The sequence below is a fragment of the Toxorhynchites rutilus genome, chromosome 3, assembly GCF_029784135.1.
Source record: "Toxorhynchites rutilus septentrionalis strain SRP chromosome 3, ASM2978413v1, whole genome shotgun sequence".
In the NCBI taxonomy this organism is placed as follows: Eukaryota; Metazoa; Arthropoda; class Insecta; order Diptera; family Culicidae; genus Toxorhynchites; species Toxorhynchites rutilus.
This window is the reverse complement of record NC_073746.1, coordinates 172214979-172232950: the sequence shown is the minus strand read 5'-3', so window position 1 is coordinate 172232950 and position 17972 is coordinate 172214979. Positions and strand designations below refer to the sequence as shown.

Here is a 17972-nt window from a genome sequence, read left to right as displayed (position 1 = left end):
AAGCTGTGTTTTATTAACAGTCGAACGATTTTTTTAAAATGTTATGACAAAGATTGTTATTGACGAAGTTTTATACGAACGGATAATTAATGTGGACAATTTTTTGTAGTTTGTTTTAATATTTTCAATTAATCTGACGAAGTTTTTTGAACTGATTATATTATGTAGACCATTTAAATTTTTTAAATTATCTTTTTTTTAAATTCTCTATTATGTCTGTCATGATCTGGTGATGATGAACTATTTTTATTTTTATTTTGTTGTTTTTATAGTTGTATTAGTTGAAAAAAAAATTAAAGTAGTCTACAAAAGTTTGAGCGTCGCGCGCGTGCCGCGGATATAAAGAATATTAAACTGAAAGATTTTTAAGTGCTGGCGTAGGAATTTTTCGTAAAGGAAATTTTCTCGATTTCTCTGAATGAGGATATTCATAGTCAATCCAAAACAAAGCTGGCGGTTGGACTTGTTTTCTGGTGGACCACCTGGCTGCAAGGGCCTCGTCGGGACCGTATCGGCTCTGTGGACATGACTGAGTATTGGCTTGTCTCTTGACATTGCAATTTTTTTGAACTTATATCTGTGAATAAAAACTGTACGTTTTTTTGTGTTTACTAAACTGATTTCAATGTTGAGAAAAAATAAATAAATTATCTTTTAGGTAACTCCTCTTACTGAAACCTCTGTAGGGGAAGGAGGCGGGACCATCATCATCATCTTATTCGCCCTGTCCAGGTAAGGTATTTTATTTTCTTTTATTAATCATTACAGTGTAAGGTGGAACCTTTTAGTTTACTGCAACCAGTTACTAATTCGAATTCAATAGTACATATCCTTAATCACATTAATTATCTTGTTTTCTAATTTATCCTATTACTAATTTGATTTTTTTTATAGTTGCTTAATTTCCCGATTAAGCCAAGCCATGCTATCTCGTCAAAATCCACTGATTGAATAATTGTTTTTTACGAAATTAGGAAGGAGATTCCAATAAGTTATGCCCCTGACAAACAGAGTGTTGCCATAATGCGACGTATTGAACTGAGGGATTATAAAATTTCTCATTCTAGAACTTCGGAAACTTTGTAATTTTGGTTTTAGATATCGAGGAGATGTATAGTTAAGTATTTTAAAAATTATTGAGCATGCACGCAACTTCAAAAATTCATTGAATGGACGTATGAATTTGGCTCGCTTTCAAAATAGTTATTAGATCATTTATATATAGTGAAAACAGTAAAGGGCCTGGAATGGAGCCCTGAGGCACACCAGATACTATATTCACAGAATTAGATTTTTCTCCATTTAGCGAAACAATTTGAGATCTGTTGGATAAGTACGATTGTACAAGAAGAATCGAATTAATTTAAAAACAATTAAAAACAATTTTATCAATAACTTGTTATGTGGCACGCGGTCAAGCGCTTTAGGAAAATCTACGAGTAAAAGAACTGCGACACATTTTCTTATCAACTTCTAATATAATTATGTATTTTAAGAAGAGCTGTGGTTGTACTATGGCCTGATCGGAAACCAGATTGAAATTACTGAGTAAATTAAAAGAGTTCATGTACTCATGAAATTGATCTTTTAGATTTTTTTTCCAATACCTTTGACAAACTACACAGAATGCTAATAGTGCGCAAATTGTTCAAGTTTAGATTGTTTTGTTTCTTTTTTATCGGTATGATGTTTGAGGAAACTTTCGAATATGTTACGCATAAATTCATTATGAAACAAATGTGTTGGGAAACTAATGGCAAAATCATTTCAATAAACCTAAGCGGAATTCCATCCAACCCAATGGCATTGGATTTAATAGAAGTTATAGCAGTAATTACTTCATATTCAGATATATGGGAAAATTTTAAACCATTTTCATTCCTAGAAGCAACTGGTAAAGTATTACCCAAAATATTCGTTGATTGTATCACACGATATCCAAACTGATCATTATTTTTGACAGACTTTATAACTTATATATTTTTCAACTTTTTCCACGAATCCTTACTAGAACTGGATTCATTCATTCGAGATGAAATATAATTCACCTTTGCAACGTGAATCAGCTGTGTTGCTTTGTTACGTAAACGCTTGTATTGAATGAAATTCAAAGGATCTCTGGTGATCATCCATACGCGATACGCTATATTTCTTTCGACCATGGCATTTTGGATTGCATTGTTGAACCATGGATTTTTCTTTGGCCTTGAGATTTTAATAGGTACAAATGAATCATAAAGTTCAATGAATCTTTGATTTAGAAAATCCAAGGCAATATTAGGGTCAGAAATGCTGTACATTAAATCGCTTTAACATTGAAATTGATTTGTAGTGTCAGTACGATTTATTTGTAGTGTCAGTACGATTTATTTGTAGTGTCAGTACGATTTAAATCCATTTAAAACCATGAGCTGATACCTGATTGAAACTCAAGATGAATTCCGTTCTATTGGTTAACATTAGATCAATCGAGCATCCCCCGGGATAGTAATGAGTGAATTGACACATGCTATACCTAAAGAATTCAAATTGCGATCTAATCTCGTCGCTAGAGGTGAAGAAGATCTCAAATCAGCATTAAAATATCCAACTACAACAATATTTGTATAATTTAGAAATAAAGTACCAAGTTGATTTAATAATATTTCAGAGCAGTCGTTTCTGGGATGGTTGTAAATAGTACCAAGAAGAAATTATTATTATTCATTTAAACATTGAGAAACAGGAATTCAATGCGATTTACATATTCTACACCATCAGAGGAATCAGAATGAGACAAACTTTGCACAGCAAACATTTTTTATAGTAAACTAGCTGACCCGGCAAACTTCGTCCCGCCCAAAATTTGTTTTTTGTATCAATACCTTCAAACATTCACGTTTTCTTACTAAGCGCAAGTTCATGATTCCAATCGCAGAACTGTTCATCGATTGATCTTCTAATCGACTCCGTTGAATTTACCTTTAACTGAAAGCTTCCTAGTACTTCTACCAAAACTCATCATTATAATATCAGATTATTTTCAGACACAATTCTCGTTCAAGATTTTTCAGCCACTTGCAAATAACATGTTTCTCCGTTACATGGAATAAATGTTTGATACAGGAAATATGATAGGATAAAGACAGACCCCTATCCTTTTCACCCCTTAGAGAGGGGGGAGGAGTGTCTGTTCACCATAGAAACGTTTCGTGCCCCTAAAATCTTCAAATGCCAATTTGGCTCCATTTGCTTGATTAGTTTTCGAGTTATGCAAAAATTTGTTTTTCATTTGTATGACAGCCAACCCTAAGACAGGGGAAGGAATGTCAAACCACCATAGAAACATTTATTGCATCCTAAAACCTCCACATGCCAAATGTAGAAATTTGTGTTTCATTTGTATGGCAGCCCCCTCTAAGAGGGGAGGGGAAGAGTATCTAACCCCCGTAAAAATATTATTGCATCCTAAAACCTCCACATCCCTAATTTGGTTTCGTTTGTTTGAATAATTCTCGAGTAATGTAGAAATTTGTGTTTCATTTGTATGGCAGCCCCCCCTTAGAGAGGGGGGTGGAGTGTCTAACCGCCATAGAAATATTTATTACACCCTAAAACCTCCATATGCCTAATTTGGTTTCATTTGCTGGATTAATTCTCGACTAATGCAGAAATTTGTGTTTCATTTGAACTATATCCAACTTACTATTAAAAGCATAAATTTCAATTCATGATAGCGCTGCCCAGTCCAAAAAAAAGAAAAGAAAAAAAAGAGAAACGTTAGCGACCACACAAATCGTTACACAAATCCTGTCAAGACTGGCAGTTGACCAAAACGAAATGTTCGATGAACATAACGAATACGATACGAATTATAACACAATGCAAAACATGAATTGAACAACGCGAGATCAACAACCAGCTCAATGCAAAGATGAAATTGGCACAGTCATTACACACTCAGAGAAAAACGAGCCCCTAAAATCAGCGTGGTTTCCCTTCTCCGCATTACATGACGCCGTTATCCCGTAGCAATATTGCGTAAGACGGAGCTGACACAATTCTATCATGTTTGCGTGTTAATATAAATAAACTATCGCACTGTAAATACCTCGGTGATTCAATGTGTGCGAAAATTGACCGTGAATTCTACATGCTAGACGACCGCAAACGTTGACTGTATGTATTTATAGCTTTCGTCAGTTTTTCCCTTCAAATCGCAACGATTTTTGGCATCCCATTCCCAAACATTCAAAGTAACTGCGATACGCTTGTTTATAATGTTTATGTGCATTTCTGATATGAATAGAAAAAACGCCAAGAATGATTGAAAACCACAATTTATTGAAACAGCGAAAAGCAGTTATCGAACTTTTCTTTAATAGAGGCACAAATATATAGCTACGGGCGCCCGCACGACTTATTCGGCGCTAGTCAAACCGGATTTCTTGAAGTTAACAGCAACATCTCGAACTACCGGAGTTAAAGCCTCCAGTTGCTTTGTGATCGAATCAACGTCCGGCTTGTTATCACCAGAAGCATTTTCCGCACTTAGAAGCTTCATGACTAGATCTGCAAATACACACAATATGATGCGTTCAAATACGTAGTTAGAAAATCTATGTTCTCACCATGATAATTCGTTAGAACTTGTGTTTGCTCTTGACTAAAATGTGGCTGCAAGAAACTCAACAGAGCAGACACGTGTCGACCGGAAGCGTGTAACATGCTCTGAGTGGTGACTGTGAAGACAACCAATACAGTCAAATGCAGCACCAGCGCCGGATCCGTGCAATTCGATAGTTGTTCGAGCAAACCGTGCTTGTGACATAGAATTACGTTCCTTAATTAGCAGAAAAACGAGAGATCATAATTTAATCAGTATCAATTAATAGACATCTTGTAACGAGAGTCACTTTCATTGATCTTTACGGGATGTCGAGTTGGAATTCGTTAATCGCTACAATTGCCAATAATTACCTATCCTTCTTCTTGTCTATCTTCTTCAGTATCATACTGCACGTTTGGAGAGATGATTCCGCGACTTCGAGAAAATCATCGATAGATGCACTGGCGGCAATTGCTTTGTTCAACTTCTGCAATGTCGCCCTGTACTCCTGGCTGCAGTCTTGGGTGATTTTATTGCGCTGCTCAACCGTGAGGGTTGCCCCATTGCTATTGAGGTTACATTCGGCAGCAACGTAGAAGAAAATTTCGTTGCAAAAGTCCGTACCAAGGGATTTCAGTAAATATTTCACCAACTGCGGCTGGATGCTAGCCGGAAGCAGCTTAATACCTTTCTCGTACAAACGAATGTCGTTGTAAAGATTGTTCAGCTTATCCTGGAAATTAGCATGCGTTTGTCGACGGTTCTGGCTGTTCTGATGGAGCGAAATTTCGTACAACTCGTGAGCTTTTGCCAACGCGTGTTTGGTCAGCTGCCTAAAATGAGAGATAATGTTTAAAAATACAAATTATAGGTGGGTTATATCTGTGATATAACCGCAATGTGCACGTAGGACTACCGTTGGCTTAGTAATCATTTGTTTGAAGTTGCATGTTAAAATTATTGCGGAATGAGAAGCTCCACGTTCAAAGTACAACAAATATTATGCGATTATTGAAGTAAATGATGACACTTATGGATGTCTGATTATTACTCTTATAGAAAGCATCGGATGGGATAAGTGTTCAGATGCTGAAGCCTTTAATGTTCTACGTTGTTTCGAATGTTGAGAATTGGGGCACAAGAACACATATTGTAATGATCAAGAGTAATGCTCAAAGTGCAATGATCAATATAAAACATTTGGATGTTCGTCAACTGAGTTTAAGTGCGTACATTGTTTAAAATTCAATTCTTCGTCGGTTAATTCTAAGAGTCGTACGTCTATTGTTCCAATAAATTCCCTTTTCTCCCCTAAAGTGATTTTTAGTCGTTCTTTTCTTCTTTCGCCTCAAGTGAAGTACCCATATACCGCTCAGCTAAGGCAATATTCAACGTTTGTGTACTATAAAAATTACTGCTTGTATACGCGTATACAATGTTCTTGATTGTGCTACTTGCTTGGTATTTGTTCCACTACTGATAAACATACGGATGTGAGCGTTGCTGTACTCTAACCTATAGGTAATTAACATCACCTATAATGATGGAAAATATTTTGCACCTTTTGGTCCTAATTCCAACCGGCAAAAACGTCATTTTCCTAATTCCGTTAATTGGTGTTCCTAATTCCAATAACCAAATTGTTGTAATAATGAATCGTTTTAAATAGTAGATTCGATAATGATTTTTGTTATAAACAAGTTAAATGAGTCGAAATCAATAATCGAATGAATTAATATGTAATAATATGTCGTTTATGTACTGACAACACAGCTTGTGATCAGAGATGAACCAGCCTTTGGCTGAAAATCTCTTTAATAAAGAAAAAAAAGTGTCGCCAAGTTGCTGTGATCGTGCGACCTACTGAACTTCGCCAGCTGAGAGCTCACCAGCTGACGGAAAAACTCGACACACTGGTACAGCAATTGAGCGTCTTAACTAAACGGCTGAAACGTTACTCTGACTCTGCAAAGCGCCAGGAACAAAATCGGATGTTCAGAGATAACGAAAAAGCGTTCTACGACCACATTAGCGATGAGAAGCCCGACTACCGCGAAGGTTTGCCAGATATTAGCGATGTGACGAACTTCTGGGCTGGTATTTGGTATAATGTGGTGAGGACGGGAGGAGGAGAGTTGTGGTGAAATTGGAGAGATGCCAGCTATCATCGTCGGAGAGAACGATGTCCGTGAAGCCTCGCGGTACCTGAGGAACTGGGCAGCACCGGGCCTCGATGGTGTTCAGAACTTCTGGCACAAGAAGCTGACCGTCGCACATCCAAAGATAGTTGAGTGCTTCAACAAGGTGCTACGTGATCCACACAACCTCCCTGAATTCGCCACCCGTGGCGTCACCTTCCTACTCCCGAAAGACAGCAACATATTGAACCCATCAAAGTACAGACCGATAACGTGCCTATCGAGTCTGTACAAAATACTGAGCAGCCTAATTACAGCCAAAGTTTCTGCTCAACGTTAGGTTCCTGCAGCATGCGATGAGGCAGTTGAGTACGTCTCTGCACCTTAGTGATGGGGAAAATGTGTTGCAGTCTAGAACGCTACAGATAAAGAGGGGAATATTCCAAAACGACTCTTTCAGCCCGCTTTGGTTTTGTCTGGCACTGTGTCCTGAGGACTTTCCTCAACGCGGGGAACAAGGTACGCGCGATCAACACGTTCGCGATTCCCCTTTCGACCTTCAGTTTTGGTGTAGTCAAATGGAGCAAAACTGACCTAGAGGACTTTGAAAGGACGATGAGGAAAGCATTCAAAGAGGCCGGAATGCACCATCCTCAATCGGCACTGGAGAGAGTTTCACTACCACGCAAAGAAGGAGGACTTGGAATCGTCGACATTTCTGCACTGTGTGTTGCCCAAGTACGACTGCGCGAGTACTTCGCAGAACGCGCCTAACAGCGCGTTCAACTATTCCTCCTTCTTTCCCAAGACCTTCTCGCGCAGTGTTGAATACGGAATTCCGTGCTTTCGAAAGGGAAATCCGGTTCTCGCCATTTTTACAGCGTCTGTTTTTTTCGACCTATCCTATTGCATGTGTTTCTGAACGGCGTTTGTTTTACTCATCGCAATATAGCAAATGAAATCTGTTGGGTGGAATAAAAAACAAGTAGAAATATGCGTGTCCTTGTTCCAGCCATGTTTATTTTGGTGAAAACCGATCGAATTTGCAATGAAAAGATGTATGCATGAAATGTCGAGATCTGGTGTCATATCAAAAAAAAACTTGGCCGGAAATCAACCTTTTGGGGCTGAGCGGAATGGAGGTATGAAAAAAATAATTGTTGAATTTGAAGAACCGACCATATACATTTTGTTTATTGGCCCAAAAAACTGACCAGTGCAAAATTTCAGCTCAATCGGACATGATCTAGGGGTGCCCCAAAGCTCTCAGACTTTTGATTCCAACGGTCAAGCATAGACACCAGAGAAGAGCGGAGAGTGAAATTTAGAGAGACTAGATCCACTTTTAAACGGGCGATAAAGTTTCAGGGAGTTATGACGGGACGTGGACGGCAATCCATGGGGCAATGCCTACCGAATGGTAATAGCGAAGCTCAGGGGCCCAACGACACCCTCCGAAATGTGTCCCGAAAAACTAAAAATTATCGTGGAAAAGTTATTCCCACAGCACGACCCAACGACCTGGCCACCCACGCCGTATAAAAAGGATGAGATTGAACGCAGAAAGGTGTCGAACGACGAACTAGTTGCAGCAATGAAACCGTCTCAAAACGAAGAAAGGGTGTGAAACTGCAGATAGCCCAGCACAAGACGGAAATGCTGATTGTCAGTAACCGCAGGGCGGTGCAACGTGCACAAATCATGATTGGAGAGCACTCGATAACTTCGAATCGAGACTTAAAATACCTGGGGATGCAGATCGATGATCGACTGAACTTCAACAGTCACGTCGACTACGCTTGTAAAAAAGTAACGAGGGCAATCAATGCACTGACAAGAATCATGAATAAATGTACCTGGGGAATACACATTGCGTATTTGAAACAGAAATGCCAGCAAAGAATCAATTTTCTCCAAACAATAACCGGAACATGGTGGGGCGCCCATCCAGGAGACCTCATTCAGTTGTACAAAACAACGATATTATCAGTGTTAGAATATGGCAGTTTTTGCTTCCGATCAGCTGCCAGGATTCATATTCTCAAGCTGGAGAGAATACAATATCGTTGCTTGCGTATAGCAATGGGGTGTTTGCATTCGACACATACGATGAGTCTCGAAGTCTTGGCAGGAGTACCCCCGCTTACTCTTCGATTCACAGAATTATCCTACAGATTTCTCATCCGTTGCAAGATCATGAATCCATTGGTGATTGATAACTTCGAAAATCTACTCCAACTGACTCCTCAGTCAAGTTTTATGTCTTTGTACCATGATTTCCTTACCCATGAAGTGCACCCTTCACCGGGCATCTCCAACCAAGTTTGCTTCCCATACTTTTGCAATTCCTCTGTCAATTTTGATCTGTCCATGCGACAAAAAATCTATGGAATCCCAGATCATCTACGCTCCGATTCTATTCCGCCGATATTTTCGGCAGAATATGGGAAAGTTAGATCTGATAAAATGTTCTTTACTGACGGTTCATTCATAAACGGGTCCACTGGCTTCGGCATCTTCAATGAAAATTCCAGTGCCTCTTTCAAACTCAAAGATCCTTGTTCCGTGTATGTCGCTGAACTGGGTGCGATATACTATGCACTAGGGATCATTGAAACACTGCCCATCGACCATTATTTTATTTTTTCAGACAGTCTCAGCTCAATAGAGGCAATTCGTTCAATGAAAGTTGATAAACGCTCATCTTATTTCCTAACAAGAATAAGACATCTATTGAGTGTTTTGGTCGAAAAATTATTAAAGATTACCTTAGCATGGGTTCCCTCTCATTCCTCGATTCCGGGGAATGAGAAAGCGGACTCGCTAGCTAAGGTGGGCGCTTCAGAAGGCACACTTTTTGAAAGGCAAATTGCCTATAATGATTTTTTTCACATTCCTCGTCAGGACACATTCGTTAGTTGGCAGCGCATGTGGAGTGAAGATGAGTTCGGTCGCTGGTTACACACGATTATTCCTAAGGTTTCGACGAAAGCTTGGTTTAAGGGATTGAATGTAGGTCGTGATTTCATTCGCGTGATATCTCGGCTTATGTCCAATCACTACAACCTAAACGCGCATCTCTATCGCATTGGGCTCGCAGCAAACAATCTTTGTGATTGTGGCGATGGCTACCACGACATCGAGCATGTTGTCTGGTCGTGTATCCGGTTCCATGCTGCTCGCTCTCAGCTCTCTAGAGCACTGAGAGCAAAAGGCAGACAATCGGATATCCCCGTCCGGGATATCTTAGGTAGCCGTGATCCTGATCTTCTGCTTCATCTATACCTGTTCCTCAGAAACGCCGATGTCAACGTTTAATGATGTTTCCTTCGTTGTGTCCCTGTTTCATATCCCTCCTATCCGATCTATAAACTTTTACTTAGTCGCGGCAATACATACACACACTCTTTACAGATACACGGGCCAAAGGTTGTGCAGTCCACTGATCATTCAACAAGAGCCAAAGGTTGTATCGCTCATGACAACTCTACACGAGCTGATGTTTGCGCCGGCTAGCGACCATCCTATCCTGGATTCCTCGAGTCGAGAAGACGCACCACGCTAGATATGGGGTACAGACTAGGGGGCGTTGCTGATTAATGGTCAGCTGCATCCCAAAAGGAAGTATCCCGTGTCGGGCACAGGTACAGAGCATTGGAGACAGCAACATCACAATTACGAAAACACTTGTAATACTAACCTCGAGCCAACCGCGAGTAATCGCGAGTGCGTACAGAACCATATCAACAGAAACGGTTTGCGTCATAGCCAAATTGGTCCCCATTGACATCATCTTGGCGGAGAACAGCGAGTGCTATAGGAGGGGAACCAGAGGAATCCGGAAGCTAATGTGGGCGGAGTCGATGGCTAGGTGGCAGCAAGAGTGGAGTGCGGCTCAAATCGGCAGATGGACGCACAACATGAACTGGAAACATGGACAGGTGAATTTCTACCTAACGCAGTTTTTGTCTGGTCATGGCTGCTTCAGACAGTATCTGCACCGGTTTGGACACGCAAGATCGCCTCTGTGTTCGGAGTGTGGAGATGTAGAGGAAACACCGGAACACGTCGTATTCGTATGCCCCAGATCCACCGCAAGGCGCGAGGGGCTGCCTACGCTTCATGCTGGGAACTTCGTGGAGGAAATGTGTCGGGACGAGGGCACCTGGAACGTAGTGAACAGTGCAATCGTACACATCATGTCCGAGCTACAGCGGAAGTGGAGGGCCGACCAGCATGCAGATAACACCTGACTATAAAAGATGAACAACTGCGAGGGCTGTAGCACCAGATCGTACCCCACGAGAGCTGTCGTGACGGAGTGCGCGTTATATTGAAGGGCACTACCTAATCGGCGCTCCACTGGGAAGAGAAATCCTGCGAGGGTGACTGTGACGGGGAGCGCGTTACGTTGGAGGGCGCTTCCTAATCGGTTCACGTCTCGAGAGGTGAGAAATCCCGCGAGGATGACTGTGACGGGCGCGGGTCAAGTTAGAGAACGCTTCCTAATCGGTGCACGTCTCGACACGGATACTGGTTGGATCACTGCGATGGTCATTGTGATGGAGCGGGCGCCTAGGAGAGCGTCGTCAAATCGGTACCCCACGAGAGTAGCTATGCAGAGTGTGCGTCACGTTGAAGGACACTGCCTAATCGGCGCTCCATTAGGAAGAGAAATCCCGTGAGGATGGCCGTGACGGGTTGCGCGTCAAGTTGGAGGACAATCCCTAATCGGCACACGTCTCGATGGGTAAACGGAAGCATGTGCAATGAACGAGCGTTGCGGAGAACAACGGAACGTGAATGAGATAAATAAGGGTAGATAAATAAAGGGTAGAAACAACGCTAGTTTGCGTTGTAGACTCGTGAAGTGCATGAGCATAGCTGCCCCCCGAAAAGTCGCCTTGATATGGTTCCGGTGGGAGTGAGGCAATGAGTAGAGGGCTTGATTTTAGTGGAAGAGACTCGACGTCCCAAATTATGGCCCCTAATTGGAAGTCACCACATCAATACGCACATTGTGGAGGGCAACTCGCAACATGCGTAACTGCTCATCTACCAACGAGAGTGAATAATACTCTAACCGATGTGTTAGCCATCCCTAGTTGGCTGTGCATCTCACCATCCAATAGTGCTCTTGTTACACATACATGCAGAGCATCTGTTGGGCAAACATCATTCGTTTACATTCGTAGCTTCTGTGCAGCAGAAGCGAATTCATTATCAATCGACGTTCTTGTAGATGATTTAAATATAATTGCGATCTATCTATTAGCGCGAAATATTTCATAGAACTAACGTGAACTTTGTGAAACAGTTAGACAAGCTATTTACCGCACAAGAGCTTTTGTGTGACTCATATTGCTTAACTTACTAGCACCTATTTCGCGATGTTCATTGAGCGACCTTCTCACTAGATTTGAATCGAAAAAATAACAGGAAAGGATTATCAGCATGTTCGGACCTAGATTCAAGACACAGAGCTCACGTTCGAATGCTTCCTTGTATTTTTCATGAATTAGCCAATTGATGAATTTTCTACGTTTCCGATCAATTTTCTTAAAACCATATTTCACTTCTCCGCAGAGCATTCAGGTGCCCGAAAATCATATCTGAGGGTTGGTTGATCTTTCTGGCTGAATATGTTCTTAATTTCAACATAATCATCTGCTTTTTTGGCGAAACTAACCACCGATTAGGGATATCTGCATACGAATATTCATTATAGTTTACTTCTTAACGAGACCAGCATTTCAGGGCAAAAAGCACAAAGCCTAAATGGGAGCACACTTCACCTAATCCTGCTATACAATCGAAATGTACAATTTGCATTGTTTCTGTGAAACTTTTTGAATAATCATTCTGATTCCATTGATATGGACCATAGCCATAACATAAATTTCTATTTTCTTCGTGTATATGGCTTTGACGCTAAAAGTAGATATTTTCATATAAAGAGACATATATTCGCATGTTGTCAATATAGTGTAGCGCGTAATTTCTATAACTATTTCGCTAAACTAGTTTTTAAACAACAAGGAATAGCCCTACCTTTGACAGATCGAACAATCTTTGACGGTAGGTCTGTCATCGGTCGGGTAAACGATAAAAAAAGTTAACGTGTTCACATTTGCTGACCGAATTTAATACTATTCTAAAGTTCTAAGTTCTATCAATATTTACACCTATATTTATTATTACAATCCTTATCATCTACATTATACACTATTATTTAGTGAGTATATACTTATCATAATCTTAAATATATCCTAAACCAAAATACATTACTACTACTAGGATTACCTACGATTGAACATAACCTAGAAAAATCTAGAAACAAAAGAACTAGATTTGCTCTAAAATTAGATGAAATTATAAACTATAATAAGGGGACTAAACGTGAGTAAGCCTACGCGAATGAAACCTATACCGTTGTTATAATTTAACATACAACTAGAATTTATGTAAACACTTATCTTTTACCTGCAAATTAAAAATAAAATTATATACACATATACCTATACACGATACATATTGTAAACGAATTAAAACGTAGAAAACTTATATGTACACATTTGAATTACAGGAAAATTATAATTACTCTACGCACTTCAAAAACATCGAGTTCTGCAATTATAATTACGGAAGAAACCCCCTTTCGTTGTTACCATTTGTAACACGATGGATATTTGATTTTTCTGAAAAGGTCTATCCTGATTCAGTTCCAATCCAACATCTTTTTCTTGGATGGCACTAATGTTCCCAGTGAAACTTTTGCCTTCTCAACGTAGGTATTACGTGCGTCATTTTTATTAGTAGCACCTAGTTGAAATTTCTATGTCGGATAACACGCCTTGAATTTATTCTGGAGTGGCAAGTTTTAGAATATGCGTGATCGCAGTGCAAGTCGGAAGAAATTTCTTTGACGAAAAATTCTCCGGCCAGAACGAAAATGGAACCGGAACCCCGGCATGATAAAGTGGAACGCTAACCACTCAGCCATGGGAGCATAACCAGTCCAACATATTCTTCGACACACGAGAAATGCTGAAACGCTGAAGCGATATGATTCAATTTGTTCTTCTAAAAAATCTCCCCGATATCGCGAAAAGACACTTGCTAGACTTATTTAATTCCCTACTAGGAAATAACATTAGTCCCCCCGAATTGGGACAAGTCAATGTAATAGCGATTCAAAAGCGTGTAAAAGCACCGCATCGGACCATAACTCATACCGTCCGATTGCTATGCTTAAAAGTGCATTAGAAAATTGTTGGATAAAATGATCCTCGAAGACTTGATCAATAGATCGAGACAAAAAATTGCTATCAAGTACACAATTTGGGTTTCGCACGAGCAAAGGACGATTGTCTAGCGTTGTTTTCTACAGATATTCAACTGGTCTTTACGCACAAGGATCCTACTGGTTTCTGTATTTATGGTCATTAAGGGAGTTTTTTTTTATTCGGTTTCCATAGAAATTCGGTCAGACAATCTGCACAGATGTGGACTTCCTGGAATTTCGAATTTGTACAGTTTGTTGTCAGAGAAGCGAATGAACTTCGCCCTTGGGCAACTGATAACTTCCAGAAATAGTCTGTTTATTTATAATTTTTATGTGAGAAATATTGACAGTTGCTCAGTAGCACAATGTACGCTAAGATAGCTTGCAGATGACGGTGTGGTTTCCGTAAGAGGTTCACATGCCGAAAACTTGTAAAATTCCCTAGATAACTTGTTTTTTTTTGGGCAAGAAATTCAAGAATCGAATTACCGCCGTAGAAAACCAAATATCTTCACTTACGGTATGGTAGTCTTCACTCGGAAGCGGTTCTCAGACCAATTTCAACTTAAGTTTCGAGCAGAAACATTACCCAATCATTGACCTCAAAATACATTAAAATGAATTTTTTGTAAACAAATTTTGAATTAGCGGTTCCGCCAAGCTTCTGCGATTGGGCCTTACAAGTGAACGAATTGGAAAAAACAGTCATATAACTCTTGGACATTTTGTCTTTCGAATATAGTGATTATCATACCACTCCATTCAGAGAGGTAATCACGTTCAAAATTTTGCACTCCAAGTGTTTTACTTTGAACTTACACCTCGGTACAGAAATTGAAAGACATAGTCCTACGTCAAAACTGGTCTATGTTCAAACTAACTTACGGATAGTAATGCTGGGCCAACTGTTTCGAAAGGTCTTCCAATCCTTCCGGTTCCAAACCGCTCTCCAAAACCTTGGCGATTTCCTTCGTTGTGATCAGTTCAATGGAGGCCTCTTTGGAGCCTTTCTTCGTCACATAACCTGTTGACATGTCTTCATCCGAATCAGAAACGTTACCCTTCTGGCTTCGAGTATGCTTCTTGGTGGACTTGGTCTTCGTCTCACGCCCCTGGGTGCCACCACCGCCTTTCCCGCCAGCAGCTTTTTTTCTGCGATCCTCGCGTTTGTCCACTTTGCCGTCGTTCCCAAACGTGTCCTTTTCGGACACATCCTGATGCTTCATAAGCTTCTCAGCCATGTACTGCTGGTAACTACCATTACCCACAGATTGTCTAGCATTTTCCTGTGCAATATCATAACAGGGCTTGATGAGACCGTCGATGAATTTGGTTGTAAGTATAACGTTTCCAAAAATTATGGTTTGCTTGAGCTTCGCAGGCGTTAGAACGATAGAAATAAGCTGTTCAGTGTCTTCATCACTCATATTCGATGGCAGTATGGTTGAAATGTCCAAATAAGAGTTGGAAGAAATGCATTCATCCAGCGATGAAGTTATATTATCGATAATCTTCTCTCCAACGCTACACTTTTTCAAATGAACTATCTTCTCATTGGGCAGCTGTTTAACGATGAAATTTCTAACATCTGATACACCCAATCCAGCTACCGAATCATGCTCCAAATATCCGTTGTGACGATAAAAATTCCGAACCCACTCCGACTGCATCTTTATGTAAACATGTGGAATGTACTGAGCGTTTGGAGATTTCGATGGTACACTTCCTGATACTGAAACTTCATTTATTAACATGTTGAACAGCCTTTCCGGTATCCCACTTTGGGAAAGAATTGCAGAAACCGGTGTAGGTTTGGTTATTGCGGCCAATGCACCTCTGAGTTTTGCTTTGGTCCTCGAAACATACAATTGCGTGAAAAAGATATTGGCATTCGCCGAGTCTTGTCTTCCCATGATAATTCTGTTCAGATGCTTAAGCATAATATTGTTTAGTATGAAGTCCGCTGGCAGATCATAGTGAACCGTCAGGTCGGCCACATTGATTTCTCCGGATTGGGACAACTTCTCGTTGATTTCGGAAGCAACTCGCTCCACATAGGTCTCATCTAACAATTGACCTAGAATAAACTTAATTGTCGTATCCTCCGAAATAACATATTCCGCCACACGCTGAACCTTTTCAAAGTCCACATTCAGCGCTTTGGCCAAGTCTACCAAATTAACGCGACCACCTCGAACAAACAGTTCATCTTTGACTTCTTGTGCCAGATGAGCCTGCGTCAAATATTCCTTGCCATCTGTGGTATAAATCACATCGATCAAACCCCGCTCGATGAGCAGACTAACCACCTCCACACAGTTCCTTTCCGACAATCTGCAACATAACGGTGTTGAAATAGAAATTTAAGCGAAAATATGCAATACGAACTCTTTACCTTTGCAAACTCGTAGAAAGCTGTGCCTTCTGGAAGTCAGCTGCAAGCCGTTTAATTTCCTCCCAATCTGAGGCCATCTCGGTGCTTGTTGATCTAGTTGGAGTTTAGATTTATGATAATTTCCAATGAAATAGATAGGACTGAGCAACATATCCTGTTCCACGCATTTAAGCAAACGTCAACAAAGACTCCAATAGGTATCCGCCAATGTCACGAAAAACAAAGACCGAAAATTTTTTCAGTATTTTGATGAAACCGATTGGCGATCTAACGTACAAATCTACACCTAGGCGACGCTGCGGTGAAAGTGATGATGGTTTTAAATTTTGCCATGTGAGCTTATGGAAGGTTTGTAGTTCTTTCCATAAATTACAATGTTATAATCATAAAAGATTATTTGATTGCGATGAGTTTGTAAGAAATTTAATTTTGCGCAATTTTATATATAACATGTTATTTATTTACCTCTTTCAGTAGTTAAAAAAGAAATTCGAGAGCACAATCAAACACAAGTAGAAAAATGTACGATTCCTGCATGTGAGACCTACCTTGGAAAGCCCGGAAGTAAAATATACGTGATTTGTTTTTGAGTTTTAGGTTACATTAGCATCATTTTCTTAGTTCAAAAACAAAGTGCTGAATCAGCTCATGCGACAACTACATTAGAGCTCAGAACCACAAAAGTGAGGGTGTTTGTTTATTTTACGCACTGAAAAGCAAGATTCGGTGGTGATTATTCATTTTATTTCAATTTAGATTCATTTTAGCCATTGAATGTCGTCAGTATATGGTAAGAAAGTTGGAGTTTTGTATATTTACGATGGTTTCAACACGTGATTTGACCAAAGTCATAGATAATCTTCAAAAATTTTATGTTTGATAATGCATACCAGTTATTGATACTATGGATAATTGCGATGAAATCGATATCATATCAAATTGGCTGATATCATTGTTTATGTAGGGGCCGATACGAGAAGAATTTGCAGCATTTTAGCGCAAAACACCCCATTCATCGTTTACTTAGTTGAAAAAAATTAAAGTTACAATACTTATAACAAGCCATTCCTCGTAATACACATAGCACATTGTAAAATGATGATTTTCTAACCTTTTCAGCGTGTAAAGAATACACGAAACCGGGAAATTTGAAGATAAATTCTGATTTTTTTAGAAAATTTGAACGAATTTCATACCAAAAAAACTAAACATTCTCATTTTACTCGCTGCGCCATCTGGTTGTAAATCCAACGTAAATTCGTCAATAATAATGGCAGCTAGTGAAGCCGTCGAAAGTCGCTGAATGTGTTATACATCAAGCTCCCGCCGCGGCTCATCATTCCAAAATCCGCGCGGGAGAGCGGTCTAGTGTGTTTCTACCCTTAGGGGCTGTCCACATACCACGTGGACAACTATAGGGGGGTACCATGGTTTCTTTCAAACCACCATGTATTCCATGTATTCCGTCAGGATAAAGACACAAAAAATGTTGAAATTTTTGTAGTATGAAAAATCACGACTTATGCATAGGTTTCGATTGAGCTTCTACTCTTGACGACAACACGG

The 17972-nt window shown here is 40.0% G+C and overlaps 1 protein-coding gene across 1 annotated transcript; it reads right to left on the bottom strand.

The window, feature by feature from the left end:
* Window positions 1-4303: 4303 nt before the first annotated feature.
* On the bottom strand, window positions 4304-16597 carry LOC129775620 (E3 UFM1-protein ligase 1 homolog). The gene is made up of 5 exons (XM_055780575.1): window positions 16407-16597; window positions 14897-16345; window positions 4960-5421; window positions 4611-4822; window positions 4304-4551 (listed from the first exon to the last, which is right to left on the bottom strand). Exons 1-5 carry the CDS (start codon window positions 16481-16483, stop codon window positions 4400-4402), a joined length of 2352 nt encoding a protein of 783 aa, XP_055636550.1. The 5' UTR covers window positions 16484-16597; the 3' UTR covers window positions 4304-4399.
* Window positions 16598-17972: the final 1375 nt, after the last annotated feature.

Bases quoted from the DNA above. Each gene is read 5' to 3' on its own strand.
- LOC129775620 (XM_055780575.1), bottom strand. From the start codon at position 16,483: ATGGCCTCAGATTGGGAGGAAATTAAACGGCTTGCAGCTGACTTCCAG. The intron at 5,422-14,896 runs GTAAGTTAGTTT...CTCTCATTTTAG, and splicing joins TTGGCCCAGCATTACTATCC to GCAGCTGACCAAACACGCGT. The intron at 4,823-4,959 runs GTAATTATTGGC...CTGCTAATTAAG, and splicing joins ATAGACAAGAAGAAGGATAG to GAACGTAATTCTATGTCACA.